This window comes from Arvicanthis niloticus, chromosome X (assembly GCF_011762505.2).
Source record: "Arvicanthis niloticus isolate mArvNil1 chromosome X, mArvNil1.pat.X, whole genome shotgun sequence".
Taxonomy (NCBI): domain Eukaryota; kingdom Metazoa; phylum Chordata; class Mammalia; order Rodentia; family Muridae; genus Arvicanthis; species Arvicanthis niloticus.
In genome coordinates this window covers 85,965,554-85,993,553 of record NC_047679.1, presented here as the reverse complement: position 1 = coordinate 85,993,553, position 28,000 = coordinate 85,965,554, and the positions used below count along the sequence as shown (strand labels likewise).

At 36.3% G+C, this 28,000-nt stretch overlaps 2 protein-coding genes across 2 annotated transcripts in view; both read right to left on the bottom strand.

Annotated features, from left to right (window-relative positions):
• The window catches only part of Rnf128 (ring finger protein 128), a 102,326-nt gene extending 90,597 nt beyond the window's left edge, over window positions 1-11,729 (bottom strand). The window contains exon 1 of the mRNA XM_034484689.2: window positions 11,177-11,729. Within this exon, the coding sequence (XP_034340580.1) occupies window positions 11,177-11,582 (406 nt within the window). The 5' untranslated portion in view covers window positions 11,583-11,729. The remainder of the gene's footprint in view (window positions 1-11,176) is intronic.
• Window positions 11,730-16,914: 5,185 nt separating this feature from the next.
• The window catches only part of Radx (RPA1 related single stranded DNA binding protein, X-linked), a 74,828-nt gene continuing 63,742 nt past the window's right edge, over window positions 16,915-28,000 (bottom strand). The window contains exons 13-14 of the mRNA XM_034486211.2: window positions 26,342-26,509; window positions 16,915-18,161 (exon numbers count right to left, since the gene is read on the bottom strand). Of these exons, the coding sequence (XP_034342102.1) occupies window positions 18,040-18,161; window positions 26,342-26,509 (290 nt within the window). The 3' untranslated portion in view covers window positions 16,915-18,039. The remainder of the gene's footprint in view (window positions 18,162-26,341; window positions 26,510-28,000) is intronic.

Here is a 28,000-nt window from a genome sequence, read left to right as displayed (position 1 = left end):
TTTACTTTCTGGCAATTTGTATAAATATCAGTTCCTCTTCCCCCATTTCCCTGCTCGAAGGCCATAATTTTTCTGTATTAATTTTCAGTGCTTTGCATGGTACACACCCTGTGTAATAATTAAACATATAGTATGTGGAGTCAGGATATCAGGTTTCAAACTTTATATTTGAAACCTACTAGCTCCGTTTCCATGGGAGAAGCTTATCAGCTTGCCTGTCTCTCAATTGTGTTCTGCATAAAATAAACATGCTGATACTAGGACTTCAAATTGTTCTTCAGATTATCACACTTAGAATACTTGGCACACAACTAACAGAATATTATTATTAGTAATAATTGTCCTCACAGAATGGAAAAAAAACCAGGTAGTTTTCTTTTTGTATTGTTTGTGGTGCTGGGGGTTGTGTCTTAGAGCAAACACTCTTAACAATCCCTCTATCCCTCAGATAGATTGTTTTCACAGGCAAAAGAATGTAAAAGCTTAAATTAGTCTGAGTGATGATAATGACAAATGAAAAAATTGAGAATTAGAATGGACAGAAAACAAATTTTAAAGCAAGGTTTCATTTCCCCATGTCTTGTTTTTTTTTTTTTTCTCTGAAATGTCACTGTATTAGTTATTTGGGCATAAAATGTATTATCATTGCACAAAAAGTACTTATATAGGTCATGTTATGTAGATATATTATTAAATATTTAGATTAAAAGATAATATAGATGTAAAAACAATTCACTGGCCTCACTTTACTGCTGAACATTTATGTATTGAAAGCAGGCCTTGAGCATAGGTGAACTACCTTATTGCTCACACACTGTGACAAAGGACGCTCTGAAGTGCCATTCCCTCCAGTGCACTCCTCCACAGTTAGTTCAAAAGCCCTGATATTCTCACCTGTTACATTTGTTCCCCTTGAAGGTGTTTTTGTGGTGCCACAATTAAAATGTCCCCTTATAGGAAAATGAATAGAATTCCCAACTATTAAACTAATTAACCCAAGACTTAGAAAGTCAAAAATCTCATACTCTTTCCTCACACAAAGTCTTAGGTTACAATATTTATATGTATGTATAGTGTGAGTAGGTATAGGCTTAAAACTGGGAAGGGAGACTACGAGTGGGCTTATTGAGGAAAAGAGGAAGGCAATAGGGCACATGAGAAATAAATGATGAAAGAAGGTTTGTGGGGGTAGAAGGGTGGGGTCTGGGGATAGAGGAGTACAGGGAGAAGAAACAATGATAAACTGTGTTTGAAAATGCTCTCGAAAGAGAAGAGAGCCCACTAAATCCACAAAGACAGATGTGTCAATAATGGAGCCTGCAAGGGTCATGACTGTTAGCTTGGTGTTTTTGTGGAACTCCCAACAGTAGTGGTGAGGGTCTGTTTCAGACTCTTTGCCTGTTCTTGGGAGTCTTTCCCTCCTATTGAGTTGCCTTGTCCAGCCTTAAAATGAGAGCTTTTGCCTCATCTTATTGCATCTTGTTTTGTTGTGTTTGGTTGTTGTTTCTTGAAGGCCTTCTCTTTTTGGATGGGAGATAGATGGGAAGTGAATCCAGGAGAGAGAGAAGCTGGGAGGAGTGGAAGGTGGGGAAACTGTGGTCAGGATTTTTTATATCAAAGAGGAGTATATTTTCAATACAAAAATTCCATGTGAAATGTAATCCTATGGGTGCTGATTTAAAATTAATAAATAAAACATCACAGGCTGCTTTACCAAAATAAAATATGGATATATTAATATTTCCCTTGCAAATGTAGATAGATACAGATACAATATAGTCAGTCAGAGTCCTTGTTGTCTAGGATAGGAATACTTGAATGGTCAAGGAAGGATGTGGTGAGCAACAGGATATAGGAAGCAAGGGCTGCAGAAAAGCGAAGGAGCACTGAAGTAGCCTTATACTGTTTAGTATAGTCTTCCTTAGGTAGTCATTCCATATATGTGCACACACATATACATATACACACTGTTTTCTAATTATTATGAGTAATTATGAGGAAAACTAATGGGCTAATAGATGACAGTATTATAAAAAATAATGAAACATTACTTTAGGCAGAAGATGCCAAAACGTTAAGCAGAGACTATGTTAAGGAATAAAAAGAAAACATGTCTTTAGGTCCTAACAAAATAGTCTCCATTCCTCAATTTTAAAACGAGAACATATGCTTTGGAGAACTCACAGTGAATTTATTCATTTTAATCTGCCTGAAAAATCAGGGTCCTTAACCATTATATCTTTATGTCTTTATAAATGAATACTTGTTTATGTAGCTATGTTTCTAGGTACCTGGATCCCAGGGGAGACAGGGAGTATTTAGATCTTACTGAAAGAATAAGAAAGGCACTAAAACCTTGTTATGGTAAGCCAGGTTATACAAAAGCTTTCACTGTTTACACAGATTTGTAAATTACACAGATGACTTACTACCTAGCCCTAACATGTCATGTTCTTTCCAGGATAGCTCATATTCCTGTCAGTCTTCAAAACGTTATTTAAAAAAAATATTACATAAATTTATTTGAGTGTGGGCATGTATGTGGGCATCCCTGTGGCACAGAACACATGTATGTAAGAAAAACATAGGAAAAGTCTGAAAAGTTCCCTTTTGAATCAATAACAATCACAGTTGGTATTCAAATGAGGAATCTAAGCAGATAACGTTTTCTTAGGCAGAGAAATTACTGATTTGCAACCTATATCTGTAAAAGTGAAAATGATTTCAAGTACAGTAGTTTGTTAAATTTACCTAATCAACTTCTCATAACCATATCATCCTTTCTTCTACAGAGGAGATTCCTCTCCAATCTCTCTCTTTTTTTGTTTTAATTTTTTGTTTTTATTTTACATGTTGTTGTTTAAGACAGGGTCTAAGCTAACCCTTAGCACTCCCTTTCTTGAACCCTATACTCTCCCGTAGACCCTGGAGTTCTTTGCTTCTTTTTTTTATTATCAAATCATAATTTTTACTTTTTCACACAGGGGTTATATACACAAAAGGCAGGATGTGGGGAAGGGGATGACACAGGAGCATAGGTGTTCATCAGGGGGAGTACAGGTAGCTTCCAGAACAGGGTATCAGCTGGGTGAAGGTTCAGGAGACAGGTCACTATGACTCTGCCTATGATTCACTTGTCCAATCTCTTAAACCAGTGGTTTTTTACTTCCCTAATGCTGTGATCCTTTAATAGGATTCCCAATGTTGTAGTAACCACATCCATAAAATTATTTCATAGTTACTTCATACTGTAATGTCACCACTGTTTGAATCATAATGTAAACATCTAGGCTTTCCAATTGTCTTAGGTGATTCCTGATGAAGGGTCATTTGATCCTTTTGGGGGTTGTGATCCACAGGTTGAGAACCACTCTCTTAAACTTTTGTTCTTCAAGGAGCAAAGATGGTGTTGAATCCTCAGCCCAAGGAAATGCAAAAACATTTGTGGTCTGTATTCTCCTAGAACTCACTATGTGAGGGGGTAGACAGGCAGTAGGCAAATGACAAAGAATTGTACATGTTAAGAGGTTAACAATTGGGAAATAACGTGGACACTGTTAAGGGAAGTCTCTTAGAAGAGACATTTAAACTAGGATTCAGAGACAGAAAGAGAAGCAAGGCTCCCTGAGTTAGAGAAATGGTCAGATAGTCATTTTAGTTGCTGTGTGGTTAGAGAGGGAGGGCTGGATTGCTGGGTTGGAAGAGTAGCCAAGGTAAATAATACAAATCCTTTCAGGTGTGGGAGAATTTGAATTTTATCTGAAGAATAAAGAAAAGAAAAAAAGTACAGGATTTGGAGATGAATGCTGTGGCTGACCTATACATGTGGACAATCGTGGTAGCTAGAGTGAAGAGAATGTCTGCAGTAGGCATCAATAGTAGAAGTAAGGGACCTAGTTTGGAAGCTTGTGTAATTGTCATTTGGGGGGATGACAGTAATTAACATGCACTAGACTGGTAATAATGGACATGTTGGAGTCAGCATTATGATACAAGAAGAAGGAGGAAGAGGAGGAGAAAAAGGAAGAGGAAGAGGAGGAGGAGACTCAGAGGGAAAAGTGAAAAACATACGTGTTTTTTTTTTCCTGAATTAAGAAACACAAAGAAGAGTTCAATGATGGCTTGATGTGGACAGTGCTTGCTGGACAATCATGAAGGCCTGAGATTGGGTCCCTAGCACCCATCGTAAGAAGCTATGTATTATAGACTATGTCTATAACCTCAGCACTATGAAGACTTGAAACAGATAAATCCTGCTCAGCCAGTGGTGTGGAGTGGCTAAGGTCTAGATTCACTGAGTCCTTGTCTGAAAAAGGAAGAAGGAAGGGAAGGAAGAAGGGAAGAAAAGAAAATGATAACCCAAAGAATATAAACATTCCCCTCCCCCCAAAATGAACCCATAAAACCAAAAGAAACAACAAACCAACCAAGGTGGAGAGAAACAGGAGAAGGTACCCAAGGTCAACCTCTGGCCTCCACATGAGCATGCACAGGGGCATATACCTGGCAACATACATGCACATAAACTCCCCAGCCCCCCCAAAAAAACAAAACATAAAGAAGAGTAGAGTACCTGAAGCTTGGCAGTGTAAGACTTTATCCTGTGCACAGAGGAACTCTGGGCTTTATATATATATATATATATATATATATATATATATATATATATATATATATATATATTAACAAGGCCATTTTTGTGGATGGAGATCAGTTGGGAGGCCAGCAGTGACTCTGGTGAGAACTGATGTCCTGGACTTCAATAAAAACAGCAGAAGTAGGCAAAGAAAAGGGGTATAAAAAACGATATTGAAGGTAGAATGAGCAAAGGTTTCATGTCCACTGAAATGTAAGAGAGGAGGTGGTCAAGGAGGTCAAAGGTTACTTTCAGGCTCTAAGGCAGGAAAGATTTTAATGGACTTGGGGAAGTGAAAGTCACCCATCTTGGCTAGCCCTCAGAGAGTAGAACTGTGAGGAGGTGAAGTCAGAGTGGCAGGCAGTCGTCTGGGGATTCCTGGATGAAGAATGACAGGGAAAGATGTTTCCCTCACAGCAGAATGGCAGTCAGCTGAGACTTCCCTTTCCTGAAAAGCTATTTTGGGATCTGGGGATGGATCTCAGGTGGTTGTGTACTTGTTTACCATGCACAAAGCCCTGGGATCAATCCCTAGCATCACAGAAACTATGGTAGTTGCACACAGGCTTGGAATCTCAGCACTCCAGAAGCAAAAGCACTGGGAGTTCAAAGTCCTCCTCAGCCACCAAGAGTTCTGAAACCAGCAATAAGCTACACGAAACCCCACCTCCGCTGCACAGAGCAACTTGGGTTGCAGGATAGGTTTGGACTGCAATGGGGAGATCAGTTAGAATCTACTGTGGTGGCCTAAGAATGAGGATGATGTCATGAGCATAAATACATCTGGTCAGATTTAACATTCAAGTGAGGCAGAACTGGTCAGTTCATTTGGATTACCCTCTTGCTTATGTGAGTAGTGAAGTCCAGATCTTATTGGGGAGTTCATTGTCCTCTCACTTTGTCTGTATAGTATGGCTGTATTTCCCCTTTCATTTCTACAGAAAGCATTTTAATACAGCTGCTGAGTTTGCCATGTTGATTGAATCCTTCCTTCCTTTCCACACACTTAGTTGCTCTAAAATTAGTGAGTGGTGGGAATTTTGAAATGCTGTGTACCTCATCCTTTGATTCGCTTCATTAGACACAGTCAAAATGATAAAAAGAACTAGTTTGTCCTTCCCAAATCATTGACTTTGCTGACATAAACTACATTCAAATATAAGCATTTCTTAAGGCAATTCATCCATAAATAGCTCGTTTAACTTAAAAAAAAAAAAACCTGTCTGTTCAGCAAGTGAGTACTTACATGTCTTAAATTTTTGTTTGAATAGCTCAGGAGTCTTGACATTTTCTGTATATCTGGGAAGGAATTTGGTGTCTGTCTCTGGGGTGTTTGGAAAGAATTATTTGAAGTTGTAGGATGGGAAGATGGATAAATGTGTAAAGGTATCTGCTGCCAAACATGATAACCTGAGTTTAATCCGAGGAAACTAACATGGAGGAAGGAGGGAACCAACTCCTACAAGTATCCTTTAACTTCCACACACATGGACAATCAGGAGTTCAAGGTCAAGCTTTGTTACATAGTGAGTTAAAGGCTAGCCTGGTTTTTGTGTGACTCTGTCTCAAAAAAGTGGGGAGTGAGCTATATAGCAACTTTGTTTGGTATAAAGAGTGAAATAAAGTATTTGAAAGTCACAACTTGAGTCAGGGGCTAATATTCAGAATATGGAGTTAAATAAATGAACAATAAATTACCTTGTTAAAATTGGTAATAAAAGTGAACAGATATTTCTAAAAAGAAGATATATAAATAGCTAACAGATATACAGGAAATGCTCAAAATCTCTAATCATCAGAGAAATGCAAATCAAAACTATGAGGAACTACATTTCATACCTGTTAGATTGTAGTACACACACAGACACACACACACACACTAAATGCAAAACAAAATTTTAAATTTAATTTTAAAAAGAAGTTGTGCCCACCAATTGGTTATCCAATACCAAATGGCCAGCCCTGAAAACATACATACAAAATGATATTATACAGACTGAGCAGGGGATAGTAAGGAATATATATGTATGTACACACACATATGTATATTGTGTACATATAGTGTATACTATATATATATATATATATATATATATATATATATATACACATACATACACACACATGCAATAACACTTAGTGAAGAAATGAGGACAAGAATTTATAAGAGAAGAAGTCACCCCTCCTTGGGAAGTTTTGATGAGAGGAAGGAAAGGAAAGGGAGAAATTTTGTAATTATATTATAATCTTGAAAAAAAGTTAAAACATTTTAAAAAAGTAAGTGCCCTTACTCAATGGCTAGCTAACCCTATTTCTAATGTCATGATAACAAGAAGTTGCACACAAGAAAACAATATGGTTCCCTAAACAAAACCTGTACAATGGCAATTCCAACTATGTGCCAACATGGATGATTAAAATCTCACAAGGCTTGACCCCCAAGATCAAGAGTTATAGGCAACTAATTGCTACCAAGAAAGGGAGAATCAGCCTTCCAGGGACGAGCACCTTGATAGGTTATCCAGTCCCAAGTGGTCATCCCTAAACTAGAATGCTTATGAGCACAGAAAATGGACTCAGCAGATTATATTTTTATATGCATGTGTATATAGATGCATAAAAATTATAATAGAAGAAGAGGCCATAAAGTTGAGAGGAAGAAGGAGAAAACATGGGAGGAGTTAGGGGATATTATGGGGCAAAATGATGTGAATTTGGTACCCATGTATGACATTCTCAGGGTGTTTAAAATAAAATAAAAAATGCCAAGTCAAGCACACAATGACTTGGGAGACTACAGTAGACATTTATCTCTAAGGATGAGGAAATACACTGCTACAACAACAACAACAACAACAATAACAATAATAATATAGCTCTTTCCTCTACAACAACAACAACAATAATAATATAGCTCTTTCCTCTAGCACTTATAGAAAAAATGCCAGGTGAAGGCCATAAATAGCCCAGCACAGGAGTAAGAATATTTGGTTCATATATCACAAAACTATGATGAGCAAGGAGTGGGGTAAAATCCTGTAGGTTTATTGCATCCTTAGAGGCAGCCTCTATTGGTCATGGAGGCACAGAAATATACAAGGACATTGGGGACATAGAACTTATTTACACAACTGTATGGGCATGCACAAAATAGATTGTCACTGGGAAAGAAATACGTGCCCCTTATCGTCCACAACTTGAATGGCAGGTAGTAGAACTTTGGCCTTGCCTTTTCTTGTTGAAGATAAATTATTTTGTAGAGTATTAGCAACAGGGAAGGTCATTCTGTGACCATGATGCGTCAAGGCAGAAGCAATCAATTGTGATCATTTATGAATATAGACAAAATGTGAACAGTATCAAAACTACAAAAATGACCAAGTAGCCCCCTATCTAGCTAATATGAATAGCTATTTCTTTTCCATTAATGTCGATTTTAGCCTCTGACTGCTCCATTTATAAAAGAAGAATTTACTTAGAAACCATCAAAGGCTTTTCCTGAGTTTTTGATAGCATACAAATCCAAAATAAACCCAGCTATCAGAGTCAATATTTCTTGGTTTGCCCAAGAGCTTCCTGGTTTTAGCACTGAAAGCTCAACATTCTGGAAATTGACTAATTTCAAGCCAGATTAGATGCTTGGTCAATGGCCTGCTCCCTTAAGTTACCTAAAGCATGCCTAGTCTTACTGAGACATCTAACAGTGTGAGTTTGTTTTTGGCTGCACCAATTGATAAACCCAACATTGTTAATTACAGGCCTTTCTAATTTTAATTTTGAGACTATAATATAATTACACAATTTCTCCCTTTATTTCCCTCCCTCCAGACCCTCCCATATGGCATTTAAGGGCTAAGCAGGCCTAGTGGGAAACTGAGTCCAATGGAAATGAAGGAGGAACCTGAGAGGACTGAGTGGTCAGATTCACAAGTTGCAAAGATTAGATTGATTTTATAAAATGGTAGTCTCCAGCTTGGACAAAGCATGGGGTGGTGGAAAATAAACCCATATCCTTTTGTGGGAAGGTAAATTGTTTCTTCATCCTTTAGGGCAAAGAAAATAGAACAAAACACTAAGGCAAAGGCAGCAAGTACTAACTCACTTTTCCTTATGTAGCAAAATAACCACCCCATGTTATATTTACCAACTGCATCACAAACAGTTTCTATGTGAGGGCCATTTCCAGGAAGGAAGGAATCCAATGCTGGACTAGTTAGTAGTGACAATACTAGTAAAGGCAAAACTGAAGCTACAGGTTTAATCATTTATTGTTGACATCATTCATTGTTAAAGCATATTTGTTGAAAGAAATAAAGATATATTGTTATGTGCCGATAAATGTTAACTATTACAGTCATTATTTTGTTATCTTTGCTATTTAAGTTGGTATAAAAGCACAAAGCTTGGACATATTAATATGGTGATTTATGATATATGGGTAAATGTATAACTCCTCGAACACTGAGCATTTCTTTATGGTGAAACCTTAAAAGCATCCCCCCGTTTTTGCTTTTCATACAGCTTACAGTATCTTATTATCTAAAGTCCCACTGTGCAATAAATAGAAATCCAGAACTTCCAACTCACATCTAACTGTAGCATTTTTTCCTCTACCTGACTCACTTAATTCATTGATTATTTCCTAGTTTACCTCCTTTATTCCTCATTCCTTCTCACTGTCATCTCCTCTCCCTGTCTTCTCTCCTCTTTCCTGTCCTTCATTTTGAAGACAGGATCTCACTTTGTCATTCAGGCTGGCTCTGAACTTATGATCCTTCTGCCTCAGCCTTACGAATGCTGGAATTATAATCATGGATCAGTGCACCTGGCTTCTATACTAACTTTTTTTCCGTGTGCTTATTTCATTTAGTATATGTTTTGAGAAGGGCATCTCACTATATTTCCTACAATGTCATCAAATTCTCTGTTCCTCAGCCTCAGCCTCTCGAGCAGTTTTGATATCAGGTGTGTATAACACTTGCTACTTGGATCACTGCTTAATTTCAAAACAGGGCTAATGATGGACCTTTAAGAAAATGTTACTGGTCACATAAGTATAACTGCTTCCTGTTAAAACATCTGTTCAGAGCCACATATTCACATAATTCACATGCCTTCTGAAGAGATTTACTGTAAGTGACCCTCAGTAAATATTTTAAGTTCAGCAATGGGGCACTCATATTTCATACAATGTTCATCCTACTGGACACTTGCAAAGAAAAGTTTGAGAACAGGACTACTATGTAATTAGACACTGTATTTTGCAAATACAGGAGTATCAATAACCAGAATATGGCTGTGTATAGCCAAAGAAACCTAGAACACCCAGGATCTCTAAGCTTAAATGAAAAGGAAGCCATGTTTTGCTTGTTTTTTGTTTTGTTTTTCAGACTAATTTTAATCTCCAATCATCACCAGAAAATTGTGTTAATTTATTTCTACAAAAAAAAAAATCAAAGGACTGGTCAAAATTAAGAATGGTCACAGGAGGCTAATGAAATTGTTTTAGCTTGAAAAAGAAATGTGCTCACCTGAAGCCTAGCAATGCCCAGGACATAATTTAAAACACAGGAAAGAAGAGTGTTGCTGTATTTTAAATAACTCAGTACTGCTGAAAGACCTCTGCATGTGATTTCTCTATAGCCAGAGAAAGCAGCAGCTTGACTTCCAGTTAGTAAACTACCATGTTCCAGGTGTGTAACTCTTCTATGATTAACCCAGGCTTTATTGTTTTCTCAAGTCCGTTTAAATTGGTGTGCCTGGCAAGCACCAAAACACTGGGTGCATTCGCTTACAGCTCTTCATTTACTTTTAAAGCGGCATTCTTTTTTTCAAAATGAAAATAAGAATTCTCAGAACTAACTTCCCTTGCACAGTTAATGAGGTAGCAAGATGATTTAGTTTACCAAAGACCTCATTAGAAAAACCTTTCCAAGGGAAATCTTTAGTTTTGATATGAAATATTCTCTTGTGGGCTTTTAAACAGTTAACATTTTTTACAGTCATTTGTATGTCTTCTTCCCTTAGTTAGACCCAAATCGTCATGCATACAGCACGGACGGACCTCCCCCCCCCCCCCCCCCACGTCTTGTAAGTCTCACTACCTTATGATTTGCTGTTGTCTAAGAGCACTAATGGATCGGTTTTACAGTTTCATGGAAACATACATGACTAATTTTCAGGAGACAATGAATCAAACAGAGAAAATTTTAAATGACACCAAAATGAAAATGCGATTTTGATGTTGATGGAGGTAAAGGCACGGTAGATTTCAAAGCCGCTATATAATGAATGTTGAAGAAACTAATAAAACTATACAAACCTGAAAGCAGGAATCACTTCATTAGTTGTTCCCATCCTTGGGACAAATTAAAAATATTGACTAAGAATAAAATAATTGTAAATAGTGCCAGGCAAGGCAACTTAATGTAAAATTATAAGACTTAAATTCTTTGCCAGATCATATAGTAACTCTAGATAGGAATACAATTTTAAGTCAAACATAACATGAATTCTCTTAGGAAATCAATCATTACTCACCAAAATTTGCCATCTGTATTGTCTGGTTGCCCGTCTCTGGAGAATTGTAAATCACAACAGCATCGGCATTACTTCTACCCGCTGTTTGAATTTTTTGAGAAAATGTGCAATTACCTCTTTCTATCAGTGCAATCCAAGGCTTATCAGTGTTGGTAAACTGAGTGTTGTAGTCACAAGCTTGGTAGCTACCGTTCTTAGGAATGCCCACCACTCCCATAGCGTTAGCCACTGGTGAGGCTAATCCATAGACACCACACTCACAGGTTTCTGTCTTGGTGTAGTTGTTGCTTTCGTTGAAGTAAGTCACAGTCACATAGGCATTCATTTGAAAGGATGCTGTACTTTGCAGTAAAAAGGTAAAAATTACCAGGAGCTGAAGAAAACTGTATTTAGTCTTCCAATTCATTGCTCGTTCATTTGTTCATAAAACTTAAAATGTCTGCAAATATTTCCAACTATCAGTCACCATTGTCCACTCATGTCCCTTCTAAACAGAAGTTTGAAATTTCAGTTGCAGGCAGGTAACTGATCTCACCTGTAGCAACATAAGCTCTGAATACATCAGCTCCTTTTCACTTTATCTACATTCCCTTCTGCTGGTCCCTCCTCCAACTGTACACAAGCACACACCCTAGCCAGACCATATTAGTAATAAAAAGCAACACTATCAACTTAATTCTGCATATCACTTTATCAGGATTGGATGACTTCCTGAAGTGAATTTTTTTCTTCTTACTGTTCCAGCTAATGCACTTTCATAAACACGGAGTGGACTGGAATGAGGAACAGGACTCATGGGAATCCCACGTGACAAGGCTGAAAGTCACCTCTCTCGGAATATTTAAAACACAAAACTGGTTCCCCAAGCCCTGCTGAAATATGCTATCAACCAGTTGAGCTGGGAATAAGTTAAAATCTCTACTTTTAATTGCTATGCCCCTAGTAAAAAGGATTTCACTACCCTTTCCTCTCCAATTTTCTTTGTGAATTATTCTCTAAGGAGGTTCCCCAAAGGAATAGCTTCTATTACCTCATTTATTCATTGCAAGTAAACATACTTCAGTAGTTCACAATCTTTGAGTTCCTTGCCCAGAGTAGACATCCAAATATTTGTTCATTGTTATCTACAGGCTGCTGGGTTCCATTATTTCTCTTCAGGTTTTATACTCTAGAAAGATCTATTCAAGTCTTAATTTTAAACACGGAAAGCTTTTACATCCCTCCCCCCCCCCAAGGTATAGCAATTTTATTCCACTGCCTTCTTTGTCTCACAGTTTTAAATTAGGACTACAGTAGATACTGGCAGCAGTTGTTAGAAAGTCAAAGGGTCTGTGCAACTTGCTGGGATGGGATGTGTGCTGAAGGCTGCAGAAGGAATAGATGAACAGACAACAAGATAAACAAATATCAGGAGTCTTATGGGCCCAAGTGTTATCGATCTATACAAACAGGTATCAGGCTGATTGGAGGAAGCAGAAAGCTACTAGGTGAAAAGGAAACCAGTTACACTGGCAGTCCAAAGTCCTAAACAAGGAGTCAGGAAAACTGGGGGAATCCAGGGAACAGCCCAACAGTAAGGAAGATATACTTTTGATGGACAGGAGTAATGAAAGTCCTTCATCTTAATTTTTTGCCTTTTCTTTATAATTATTAATACTTTTATTAAACAATAAAATTATTAATAGCTACAATATAACTAAAAAATATCACGGTGTCATGTTATATGTTCTATGTAATACAAGCTGTTCATAGCTTTTCTTTGAATACTACCACTTTGATGTAACGACAAAGAAAATGATAAGACTGAAAGACTATTACTGTTATTGTGTTATTGTCCCAGACTAATTTTCTGATGGCCAGTTGTTAGTGATAAATTTAACATTAGCATTCAACATGTAGCATAATAACCATTCAGAAAGTTGATTTAAACTTTTCTACCAAGAAGAATCATAAAATCATTTCAACATTGACTCAAGACAAACTAGCAAAATAGAAGGCCGACCTTGATGATCTTAAATACTACTTTCAACCCACATCTTGCTGCTGGACAAGTCACCTATCGTGTGCCTTCAAGCCTACAGCTCTCCCATAGCATCTTGTGGCAGTGCTGCTGTCCTGAAGATGATGTCATTAAACCCGTAGGTTAAATTTCTCTGGAGAAAGAAGACATAGGTTGTCAACATTTCATCAAGAAGGCAGAACATGAGGTCCTACCCTACCATGGTTGTTGGGTACTGAAAAAGTACCACACGCTCCAGTAAATCACCTCCATCCATGCTCCTTTGAGCAATCTGAATTCAGTGTGTCATATCCAAAATAAGGCATGAAAGTTGAAAGGGGACTTCTTAGAAAGAAGGCTACATCAAAAGTAGTTGGGAGGGGTGTCAAACATGGGGATGGAAATTACTAAAAATTACAATTTTTATCCAAACTATGCATGTATGTACATACATATGTATGTGTATACTATTGCAATAAAAGCAAGTAGCATTAAAAGATTCTTGTGCTTATTTTTTCATTATAGTGAGATATTATAACTGGTATTTTAATAAAGAGCATAAGACCTTAACAGAAAAGTACATTTTCAGAAACATATGGATATAACTCAAAGACATTTTCAGTATTCTAATAATCATACTAACAAACCAAAAGACTCATAGAACTTGATGGGCCCATTAATTTGCAAATGTTATAAATGAAGAAAGTGAGATCAATCTGTTTAAGTAGATTTCCCCAAGATCCCACAAGGGACTTAGGAACAGAGCATTGGTTAGACTTAAAGCTCCTTATTCACACACACACACACACACACACACACACACACACACACACACACTGAGAGAGAGAGAGAGAGAGAGAGAGAGAGAGAGAGAGAAAGAGACAGAGAGACAGAGACAGAGAGACAAAGACAGAGACACAGACACAGACAAAGACAGGAACAGAGACAGGAACAGATAGACAGAGAAGAGACAAAGAGACAGAATATAAAGGCAAGTAGAAAGTTCAGACTAGAGGTATTTAATATAATGATATAAAAATGAATGACATAGATTTTTCTATCTTAGGGTTTTTTCTCTCTCTCTTTGTATAGACTCGACACAAACTCAAGTATAATCTCAAATCGCTAAAACTATCATACAAACCCCAAATGTAATTTTTCACCTATTTTCAAACATTTTCCCTAAATGTGCTTTACTAAAACCAGCTCATTACTGAAACAAGAAAGTCTAGTTAATATGTATTTCACCTCTCATCAATTCATCTACATAATCTTTGGTACTCATGCTTATGAGAGAAAGAAGAAATGGTCAATACATCAAAAAAGACAATCAGTGAAACAGCGAACTACACATCACCAAATGGCTTCAGAAAATAGGCATGCAGAAACAAACAAAAACAAATGACAACCTAAGGACAGAAGAATGTCTCTGCTAACTACACATCTAACAGAGGACCAATATTTAAGATATTTAAGATAAATAAAGAAGTGCAAATTAAACACCAAAAAGTCAAATCAACCAACCCATATATTAGTTAATGATCTGGATAGTTTTCAAAATAAGAAACAGAAATGGCAAATAAATACTCAGAAATTTTTGACTAATCTTAGCCATCAAGAAAATGTAAATTAAAACTATTGGGAGATCCCAGCTCTCCTAGCCATAATGGCTACCATCAAGAAGACAAATGACAATGAATACTGGCAAAGATGTAAAATAAGTGGAAACTTTACTTACTACTAGTAAGAATGTAAAACTTGTGTGGCCAGTATGGAAATAAATATGGATCCTTCTCAAAGCAATAAAAATAGAATGATCATGACCCAGATATACCACTCTAGGGTATACACCCAAAGTATTTTAAGTCCTCATACCAAAAGATACTTGCACAACCAGGCTTACTGCTGCACTATTCATAGTAGCTAGGAAATGCAATTATCCTAGGTTTCTCTTAACAGATGAGTGAATCATGAAAATGTGGTACATACATGTAACAAATTTTACACAGCCATGGAGATAAATGAAATTATGACACTTTTAGGAAAATGAATGCAACTGGAAATTATTATTAAACAAAATATACTTGATGAAGAAAAAGACCACAATTATTCTTACATGCATAACCTATATTTAAAATTGTGTGTGTATGTGTATGTGTAGTCACGAAAGGGAATCATGATACTGCAGGATGAGATCTTAAGGGAGGTAAGGAATTGAGGAATAATGGAGGACATAACAAAGAAGAAGGGGCAATGCTAAGGGATAAAAGGAATTAGCAGGAAGGTAGCAGGAGACAGAAGGAAGAGCAGTGGGGGGAGAGGAAGAAGTAAGAACAAATGAGAAGATGTCACAGGGAAACCCATGACTTTGTATGCTAAATCCTAAAATCAACTTAACAGGAAAGATAAGAATTGGTTATACTTGTTTGTCAATAACAAACAATACTGGTCATCATCACAAATATAAATTTCAAAGTTATTTAAAACCCTTTTCTAAATATGGGCAAAATGAATTAGGATCAGTCTAACAAAAAAAAATTAAAAATGATATTTGATAGAGGGCTGGAGCATGTTTCCCTGCATACACAGCTAACTCTATGACTCCAACCTAGGAAATCTGATGTTCTCTTCTGGACTCTACATGTGCAGGTTCCTTTATTAACAAGGGCCCATACCTCCTACCCCCCATATAATTAAAAATGAAACTAAAGTATAAGTATATAGTTGGCAGACAGCATGTTTTCAAATTTGCACTTTAATATTATACCCATGTATTTTAATGTCTCTATCTCATGTGCTATTCAAAATTAGAAATTTTGGTGAGACTCTGGTCCTTAAGTACATAGTATTTTGTCATTCATCAACTGACTTGTTTGTTTCTTGGAAGATGGCCTCATGTTGGTATATTTGAAATTAATATTCTCCTGACGGCAGGTTGCTGCTTTCCTTGGGAAACAGCCACAGTAAATATGTACCTTCTGCAACAACCAGAAGTGTGGACACGGATGTTTAACTCTGAATGTACACAGACAGATGCATTACTAGAACATAAATTTCTTAATTTAAAAAATTATACTATTTTAATGTGTATCAGTGTTACCCACATATATGTATGTGTACAACATGCAAGTCTAGTACCTACAGAGATCAGAAGATGGGGGTAGATACTCTGGAACTGGATTTACAGAGGGTTGTGAATCGACATGTGGATGCTGGGACCCAAACCCAGGACTTCTGCAAGAAGCACAGTGTTCTCAGCCACAGAGCCACTTTCTCCAGCCCCAGCCTTTAGTATATAAATTTCTAAGAGAAGTTGTTTAATGGGGTTAGAGGGCACCTGCTCAGAGGAGAAGGGGAGGGGGAAGGGTTGTAAGGGGAGGCAGTGAGTGGGATGTAAAGTAAATAAGTAAATAAGTAAAAAAGAAAAAAAACCTCAAAAAATTGAAAAGGTTATTTTCCATTCAATATAAGAACAGATATCATACTTGTGCACTGTTTTTATATTTTTTGCCTGTGGTTTTCAGTTAACATTTTCCCATTATGGATGTGGCTCCAACATCAAATTGCCCTTTTAAAATTGTAATAAGTTAACCCAAAACTCCAAATCCCATTTGAAAACAACAGTATTCAAACCTGTGTGTGAAAATCATCTTGAATCACTTTCTAGCACATATATAGCCCTTCAATATATAGGACACACATGAACTATGTTCAAAATGAGACTGGAGACCAAAATTTTACTGCATTTTAACATATTTATTAACACTCTGAAACTAGTAACACAAAATTCACAGTTTTAATTAACCATTCAATACAGTTATAAAGAAAACTGAACACCTTTATAAACAAAATACAGTATGCCTTTAAGTTCTTAGGCTTCCCACCACATTAAAACTTTATAGCACACGACATCACAAAATTATAGGGTTATAAGGAAATCTTGTTTCCTCATGTAGTTCCTTATAACTCGACTACAATCAGATTCATCTTGACAGTTGTTTTGGTTCATTTAGTTAGCCACATGTGTGTTAGATACAGGCCTTTATAAATGTAGAGTGACCATTTACCTTTGAAACACAGTATAGTAGAGAACCAGACTGAAACAAATTCCATTAGTTACTTCTCTTTACTTTTAGTACAGGCACTTCAGATATTAATGTGAGATAAAATGTCACACTCTAAAATCACAATACATATGCTGAAATTGCCAACAAACACAGTAAGAATGTAGATATACTGTAGCCTCCAAATTTTACATTACACACTGGTCCAAACACTTAAAATTTCAAGGCATTGGAAATCACAATAAAGAAGTGAAAATTTTTAGCATATTCACTTAATAGCAAGTGCAGAGACGGGGTGGGGGTGGCAACTGGATCATTACAATCCATGTGTGTGTACATGACAGTCACTACACTGCTTACAAGAAATGTAGGTGGTCACTTTAGGGGAATGATAACTTAGTCTTTGAATTTGCAATGCAAGAGTTATCACTGTATGTTAATAAAATCAGAAAGCTGTTAAATTGTGTAAGCCAAGATACCTCGTACTGAGACATTGGAATAAAAATAGATTTTTGCAAAAGGAACTGTAAAATATAAATTGTTACAAGTTAAGATAATAGTCACATACAAGTGAAGTAATTTTTGGCACATAAAATTGACTCAGTGAGGTTTTTTTTTTTTTCTCAAATGATGAATCTAATATGAAGTGAGAGCGCCAAATACAAGATGAACTGAAAACCACTTAACTTTCAAGGTCATGTAATATTCTGATGAAAAAAAACAAGAAAATAAAAAATTCTCTCTAAAGCAGTATACTATATGTAACCTGTAATTATTTCGTCTACTAATCTTTAAGAAGCCTATTTTGGAGTATAAATTTTCTGCAAACAGACTTCCACTTTATTGTTACCCAAATTACAGATATCCAAGATACCAATGATGTGGACTCTATCCAGGTCAGCTGCCGCCCTTATAATATCACCTAAAAGTGCAAAAACAGATGGTAAGTATTGTAAAATAGTTAAATATTTACTTGGATTTAGAATCATACAAACTGATGATTTTTCCCCTTACAATATTAACAGCATGATTAATCTTTTTAATTCCTCACATGCATTTACTCCAGACAGAGAACATGCCTATAGATACAGTTCCCAATGTTTTTACACACATCTTTCAGAATATTTGGCTTGCTTTCTTTTTTGTGAAGTAAAACAAACCTACATATTTTAAAGGTCACAAACAAACATCTTAGGTTTTAAAGAAGCACAAAGATGAGTTATGGGCAATTAATTATTATTTTGAAAAAAAATCTTCAAAGGCACAGCAAACCATCAACGTATCCTACATATTTTGATTTCATTTATATGCATGTTTATAGGTAAATGTGAATGTTACTAGGTGTTCTTTCAAAGTGTACTTTTTTAGAACTCACACAGCTTTGTATGCTCTCATGAACCTTTATGAAAAACTGGTATCACTGAAAAAGGCATAGCAGGAGGTTCCAGATCTGTCTTTCTAAACATACATAGTATATAATCTGGCAAAATTCTCAGAGTTCAATATATATCAAATTGCAGAACTTAGACCAAAATTTAGAACAATCAGGATAAATATTCAAGAAGAAAGAAATTGTTGTCTTGTTCTCCGAGTGTGCTTGGGAGCACCAAACTGCCTGCTTCTCACCATTCACATTCCAGATGACTGCAACCATAAGCGGAGCAGTTCTCATACCTGGTTGAGTTTGCTAGACTAAAGGGACCAGTGCAGCATTCATTCTCACTGATGACATTGTGTTTTGCCCTATCTGACAGCTACCTCAACGACAGACATAGAGCTTGCTTTTTTTTTTTTGTTCTACCCAGTTTCCTGCAATCTCATAGCTGTGGTGGCCTCCCAACAGAGGTTTTTTTTTTTTTTTTTTTTTTTTTTTTTTTTTTTTTTTTTAGCATGTAATATAAACTATTGGTGATACAAGTGCAGTTAGAATGAGCAACAGACTGAAAATTCAGGGTTGGTTGCAAGAAGTTGAGAAATGAGATATATAAGGGAACAAGTTCCTTTAAATGATCTTGTGTAATATGACCGTACACACACCCAGGGGTTTGCCACATGACCTGAGAAGGCCTCGGAAGACTATGATCATCCATTTGTGGCAGACTTCAGGAGGAAGTAAAGTCCAAGGCAGCGTTACAAACGGCCTGGTTACATGATGAAGGATTGTGGCACAGAGCCAATTTGAAAAATTTAGGAGAAATAGTTTGCTTTGCTTTCTTGCATTTTGGGGGGTTCTCATATATTTTAAGGAAGCTGTCAAAACACTATGCAACTATTATTAAGCTAAATGGATATCAGAGTTCAGTGACAATAGTCTCAAATACAAAATTATAAAAGCACCGAGAAGTAACAATCAAAGTTACATGGGGATTTAATCCACACATATGGCATTATGGTGTATGTTTTTCACTTCTTATGATACAGATGCTGTACTAAAGTCCAGGGACCTCATTTGGCTTTGGTTTTGTTTCATTTTGGTTTTTTTTTTTTTTTTTTTTGGTTTAATGAAAGCACACAACATGCCTAAGAGAATCAACGAGCCTTAGATGGATATATAAAAGCTCAAGTTTCAATATCTCAACAGCCTCCTCTGATATATATATATATATATATATATATATATATATATATATATATGTGTGTGTGTGTCTGTGTGTGTGTGTCTGTGTGTGTGTGTGTGTATCCTAATGAATGAATCAAATTTGTGAAAAAACAATGACTATGGTCAATAATTGCTAATACTATGTAATTATCTTCTTTAAGTGTGAAGGACATTTATCTAGATACTTTGAAAAATTTCTAAGACCTTTATATTTGATGCCAACTGAAACAAATCAAAGCTATCATATAATGACTTTTAAAATTGATTTATATACCATCTATAACATAAAACTGTAGAGTTCTCTCTGGCTGACTTCATCAGTTATGTTACACTTTGAGTAAATGACAAGTTACTCTCAAGTTTGCATTTCTGGTATGTATATCATAGACTGCCTTGCAGATGAAATAGATACAAAGCTCTTAGAATGGAGGCAAACATACAGAAACCACTAGTATATCAGCATTAAGTTTTTTATTTAAGAAAACTCTTCTATTATAAAATTAAGATATTAATTATGTCACAGAATATAAGATTTTACTTATATAAAATGAACTTTTGTAAATTTTTATGAAGTTGTTAGAATTACATATTTTAGGAAAATACATGTATAAGGTAGATGTGATAAAGGAAGCCCCACATGTTCCCAGTGCTTCTTATTCTTGGTCACAGGGGAAGAGAAAGTATCCTGGTCACTGTAGGTTGCTGGTATCATGTTAATAGTTCTGGCAAATGGGAATATGAGTTGGAGTGATACATCATTTCTTGTCCAAAGTAAATAAAAATGAACTTGTCCTCCATTTTTTTTCTTTGCCTTCACAACTCTAGAAGCCTTTTGCTCCTGGTGTGTTAGCAATAAGAAGGACACAAGTGGAGTTCATGAGGAGGGAGTTGCTGACTGATTGCACAACACTTGAGCAAGAAAGAAGCTGTAATTGTGCCCAGTCACTGTGAATTTAGAGCTGCTTTGTAGCTGCAGCACAGTTCAACCTACAATATAACACAGTGCAGTAATTCTTGTCTTTAAAATCAAAATGGGAAGCCCTGACTACCCAGAGAATCAATTTTTTCTAAATATGTGAAAATTCACTGCAGATATGATCAACAGACATGTTAACATAATATTTTCAAGTGGCTATATTTATATATATATATATATATATATATATATATATATATCCAACTTCATGATTAAAATGATACCAAGATTTCATATTAGCAAGATTTGTTAAATGATGTATGATAAATGGCTAATCATTTGTAAAATATATGCTAAATTATTACTTTCCCCTCCACATGAATTCTAAATAGATTAAAATTTTAAACTGTAGGAACGAAGCCAGATTAATGATACCTTTTTCCACTAAAAATTAAGAGATGAGCAAAGAACTTGAATAGAAAATTCTCCAGAGACATACACGTGTCCCATATGTACATGAAAAGATGCTGAAATCATTAGTCATAGGAAGAAATGTAGAACTAAACTCCCAAGAGTAACACTTCCTATACATTTGTACAGCTCAAAACAAAACAGAACACAACAAAGGGTCAGGGTTCATGGGGAGGGTCTGATCACTTGAGTTTGATCCCTGGAATCCACAAAGTAGAAGAAAATTAACTTGTTCAAGTCATCCTCTGACCCACACATATACACCATGGCACAGATGCACTTGCCACAGTGAGAGTGCATGTGCGCATGCACACAACATTTAAAAATAAATGTGTAATTATTTTAAAAATTAAACAAAGCAATAAGAAGTGAACAAATGTTGGTAAGGCTTTGGAGAAGTATGTGAAATAGTATACTTGTGATGGGAAAGTTTGACTGCTCCTCAAAAACGTACTCATAAGAATACCATTTGAAATCTGCAACTGACAGGGGTGGGGAGGTAGGGGGCATCTCCAGGATGAGACAGAGACCTGGGATAAAGAAAGAACCCAAAAATCAATGGGGGTTTCCTTAGCTGTGACTCACAGCATTGGGGATATGGAACCTGAAGAGGTTACCTCCTGTAGCCAGGCAGGAACCCCAGTGGAGCAATAGGGATTCCAGCCCACCCACAAAACTTTCAGCCCAAAATTTATGCTGACTACAAGAAATGCAGGGATGGGGGATGGAGGAGAGACTGAAGGAAAAGTCAGCCAATAACTTGAGACCCATCCCATGGGCAAGCACCAATCCCTGACACTATTAAGGATCCTCTGTTATGCCTGCAGACAAGAGTGTAACATGGCTGTCCTCTGAGAGGCTCCACCCAGCAGCTGACTCAGACAGATACTGATACCCACAACCAAACAGTGGGTGGATCTTGGGGACTTTTATGGAAGAATAGGAGGAAGGATTGCAGGCCCACAGAGGGGATAGGAACTCCACAGGAAGGCCAACAGAGTCAATTAACCCGAACCTTGGGGCTCTCAGAGACTGAACCACCAACCAAAGAACATACATAGTCTGGACCTAGTCCTCCCCACACATATGTAGCAGATGTGTAGCTTGGTCTTCATGTGGGTCCCAAACAACTAGAGTGGGGGCTATGGCAAATTCTGTTGCCTGTCTGTGGGATATATTCTTCTAGCTGGCTGCCTTGTCTGGCCTCAGGGGGAGAGGATGCGCCTAGCCTCACAGACACTTGATGTGCCAGGATGGGGTGATATTCAGAAGCTCACAGGCTCAGAGGAGAAGGAGATGGGGGGATGGATTGTGGGGGGGGGAGGAGTGAGCAGGATGTAAAGTGAATGAGTAAAAAAAATTTTAAAAAGAATACCATATAATTCAGTAATTCTATTTCTAGTTATTTATATGCACCTGAAGAACTAAAAAACATGGACTCAAAGATATGCCTGTATGTATGTATACATACATACATACATGTGTGTATACATGTGTGTGTGTATGTGTGTTCATAGCAGACTTATTTATAATATCCAAAGTTGGAGATAAGCTAAATTTCTAAAAATTTAACAGATGAATGGATAAACAACATGTGATACATTATACAATGAGAAATCATTCAGCCATAAAAGAATGAAATACTGATACATATTCTAACATGGATGAATCCTGAAAGTCTTAGAGTAGGTCAAACAAGCCAGATATAATAGGGCAAATATTGTATGATTTCATTTGAATGAAATATCTATAATAGGCAAATGCATAGAGAAAGTGGAACAGTTACCAAGGGATGGGGAGAAGAACAAATGAAAATTACTGGTTAAGTTTCTGGCATTTGATCATAATATATAATTTGATATATATATAATATATAATTTGATCTATATATCTATCCTCCAAAACAATGAATTGCTATATGTATGTACATGTGCATATGTGCATGTGTCTGTGTCTGTGCCTGTAGAGGCCAAGACTCAACCTTAGGTGTTATTCCTCTAGAGCCAAAATGCCCTGTGAGGTTCTCTCACTGGGTCCCAGGACTTGCTGATTAGGTTAGACTCTCCAACCATGAAGCACCCAGGGATCTGCCTGTCTCTGTCTCTGTCACCAAGCACAGATTTTACATAGATGCTAGTGATCTGAACTCAAGTCCTCATACTTGTAGAGCAAGCACTCTACGGATGAGCCATCTCCCTGGGCCAATAGTGAAGTATTATACTTTGGAATCAGTGATGCCTTTGAATATGATATAAAATGAAGAACCACAAATCATGATATACTTAATTACTTAAGAGTAAAATTACTTACATACTAAGGCCTCCCTTTGAATAAATGTCAAACTTGGTAGAAAGTAAGTTTACTATATAATGAAGGGTATTTTTAAAAGTATTTTAATATACAATGAAGGGTATTTTTTTCAACGTGAAAAGACAACCCCAATTAATAATAAGATGAATAACATTCATAGGAAAACCTTTTTTAAAATGCTAGCAAGTGGAGTTTCTTGAAAAGACAAAAATAAACAATTGACTAACAAGGAATTTTAAGTTTTAAGATAATAAAGACATATTGTGCTAGTGAGATGGTTCAGTGGGCAAAGTGCTTGCTCTCAAGCCTGCTCACTTGTGTTTTCTCCTGGAACCAAAAGGTGCAAGGAGAGACCTGACTCCTGCAAGTTGTCCTTTGGCCTCCACCTACTTGCCATGGAATGTGTCCCCTACAAACGAATCCATGTGTCAAAAATAATTAAGAAAAATACAGTAAAATAGTATGGTTTTTTTGGCCCAAGGATTGGCAAAATATCAGCAAGCCCAGTAATACCTACGGTTCACAAGGGTGTGAGTGAAATATCACCCTTGCTTTGGTGTCACTTAAATTAATACAGCCATTTGGAGGACAATTTTACAATATTCACTACAGTTTTCAATGGCGTTATCTTTTGAGTCACTGACTTCTTAGAATTGATGTTACAGATGTAGCTGTATAATTATACAAAGAGTTCATGTCTACACACACACACACACACACACACACACACACACACATATATATATATATATGTATATGCATATATACACACACACACATATACACATACCTGTATACTGTGTGCAGTATTATTTTACAACAGAAAAATCATTTGAAAACAAACTATTGAGACAAGAACTGTAAAACTGTCTGGCTTAAAATTTGCTATATAGACAAGCTGACCTCAAACTCACAGAGATCTTTGGATCTTAGCCTTCTGAGTTTTGAGGTAAAAGGTATTAGCCAGCATGCCTTGACTGGCTGGAACCAGTCTTAAACACTCTTCAATAGGAGGCCATTAAAGCAAATTTTGGTATGGTCACATAATGGAGTATTTTGTTGTTTCTGAAAAGAATGAAATAGCTCTTGCTATATCAGTATGAAAAAATGTCCAAGGTGTGTTACGGGGGGGGGGGGAAGCTGATTATAAAACTAAGTCTATAGAATATAATTTATATGCATTTATTTGATAGAAAATTGTAATTAGTATATGTTGTTGTATTAAAACGTTATAAATAAGTAAGAAAGACTGGGCCTGGGAAGTCCTGAAGGGAAACTTTCACTTTTAGCCATGATTTTTCTGTAACTGTTAGAAAATTTAAATAATTCATGTGCATAGATTTTGTGATTAAAAAGAAAATAGCTTATAGTGTTTCAAGAATGACACTAGTGTTATCCCATGAGCCACTGTTTTATATCACCAAGCCTATTTTGATCTCTCATACTAGAATTGTTAAAGTAATGGAAAATTTTGGAATCAGGCAAACTTTCAGATTCAAATTATAGCTCTGTTTTTCATGCTGGTGAGACAGTGATTTTCAGTGTACTCTACCTGTAAATAGGGAATAGCAGTGTTCACATTGGTGTAGTCTCTATGAGGACTAGTTGAAAGGCCAGGCACAATGATCAACACAGATTTCACACTGTCATTATTATTACTGCTGTATCACAAAAATTCCACGACAATGAATCACTTTGCTTTTAGTTACTACCTTGCTATTCTCCTTTAGTGATTTGTGTCCTTCATGTCCAAATATTAACTACTTGGCAGACTGGTACCAGGTATTTCTCATGTGAGCATGCTAATGGTGCCTGGAAGAATCCTCACACTAGCAATGAGCAGATAAGTGGGAACTATGACCTACAATTGTATAATAACTGCATACGCATATACCAGAAAGCATGTGACAGGGTAGATAAGATATTAAAGAAGAATATAAGTACAGAAATATTTCAACTAGTTAAGAAATTTAGAACCACTGAGAGCCCAAGGAGTTGTGATATAGGACATGATATTGTAAGCTTATTAACAAATCATCTCTAAATGGAAAATTTACAAATCTCATAAAATTAGATACTCAAACTCAGTTTTCACAACGAGGAATGTCAAGTTATATCATTAGGTAGTGTCCATAAGACATGAAAAAAAATCAACAGAGATTCTAGAGCTTCATCAGCTTGGAGGGACCCACCAGAAACTTGAAATAAATGGCTTTCTTAAATGCTCTTTTAAATGCATTATCTTGTTGGGCTCAATGAAAATGACTAGAAGCTTTATCACTTGGACAAGGAATAGAAACAACAGAATGGACAAGATGCCTATAATTGCAGAGTTGAGTTTAGAGGTATAGAATGGAAAAGTTGGTATTTTATGAAGCAACACAAATGGCTGAAGAGTTTCACTGTTGAGATCACATATACTCTTAGCAGTCCTGAAGGAATGGAATGAATAGCACTTGAATAACCAAACATTTATGAGAAAACAATTAGGCTGTAGTACATTACTAAGGTTTTATAATTTGAGGCAATGGTACAAGAAAGGATAAAGAATAAGAGGGAAGCTTTACACTACTCCAGGCACATGCTCTGTCAGTCTGAAGAAGTAATTACAATTGTGAAATATTCTTTATGTCTCACTGGAATGGAAATCAAACTATTTAATTTACTTAAAAGCCACCGTCAAGTTTAAATTCTAGAGGATACACATAATCAAATGAGTTAAGGCAAAATAAAAAATGTTGCCATTAGGAAAAGGTTAAGGCCATTTATAGTATTTAAAAAAACTAAACAAAAAGAACATAGTCACCTGCAACTGCCTTGGGATCTGGCACCTTTTCACTGACAGGTTCTTCTGGTGGGTATACACAGCTGTAATTCATGCAGGTCAAAAATGTGTCTATTTGAGATGTTTGAACATCTTCTGGGGAATACATAGGTAGAAATGCAACATCAATTGCAATCTCATGGTTCAAACCTGTGAGAGGAAGACCATGCATTATTAAATGTTCAGTGGCTTAACATATTTTGCTACTTTGAGTTTCCTGGTTTGATCCTACCTAACATATGCCAAATAGTTTGAGCCCTGTGAAAACCTGTTGATATACTAGGAACTAAACTCAATTGCAAAATGACCAAAATACCCATTACCATCTATCTTAGCTCTATATATTTTATCTCTGTATTATGTTAAACCATGAAAGAGCAGAATTTATGGGCTATAAAGTCACATGTTGAAATATACTCATTTGTGGATTTATTTAGCCATGTGTCATTGTTATAAGTGATTATATATAGGGTCAAGGTAGGAATCAACTATCTCTGATGTATTGTCATATCTTTAGAAAATAAACCTGGTTGAAGATAAAAACTCATTTGTAACCATGTTAATTATATAATAACTTTACATGGTACATTTAGACTTGAATTTTGTTTGAATTAAAAAGCCCACTATTCCAATATTCAATGTTTGGTTTTTTTCTCTGAAACAAAAGTGGTTGAGAGAGTCAGGAAACCTGATTTTTAATCATGGCCTTCTATGTATTCAGCCTGAGTGTGATACTTGAAGACATGTAAGTTTTCTTTAGCTCTAAAATTGAATATGTAATCAAATAAATGAAAGAATGCCTTTTCTCCATGCCAGAAAACTCAGAGAAAATTACTGCCAAATGGTGGGAAATTGGTTACCTTTATGGACCTAGTGATACCTATATTCTATCCTTCTTTTAAAATCCATAAAAGGATTGTCTTTTACCTCTAAACCGTCCTTGAAACCAGGTAAGATAACATTTATATAAAAATAGCACACTTCTAACATTAATTCAATCTGGTGAGCAGTGTGACAAATTTGTGTTCCTTCTGCCGTATTCTTGCTTTTAGCTGACTCATAGCCAAAGCTAATAAAAAGTGACAACTACATATGAGTCAGCTGATATGTACAGTCAATCTGTTTCAATCAATCTGTAGAGCAGTAAAGGAAGAAAAACATTCAGTCCTGTGTTCTCCTATGACTCTTTGTTCTTATGGTTACTTTATGTGATGTATGGGAAATCTTGGCTTGACTTTTGCTTCCTAGATATGAAACTAAGTTTGGTAAAGTACCTAAAGAAATCAAGCATTACAGTCTAGTGAAGACCATCTGAAAATTAAGTCTCTCATTGTCAGTGGATAGTTATACATGTTACTGCATGCACATTAACATGTGAGGGAACAGGAAAGAAGGGACAGAGGGGATAATGGTGAAAAGGAGTTGCTGGGAAAAGGTTAGGGCTATTAGCATTGATACCACAGAAACATAGATCAACAGACAGTAGTCAGATCAGTCATGGGTAAATGAAAGCTCTGTTAGTTCCCACATTCATATCCACCCAAATTTCCAAGGACGTGTCAGCGTTGAAAAGCCCGAAATCTGAGCTTTATTTTATATCAGAATTAGTACGCCATTCATTTAGTCTGAGCCAAACAGAAA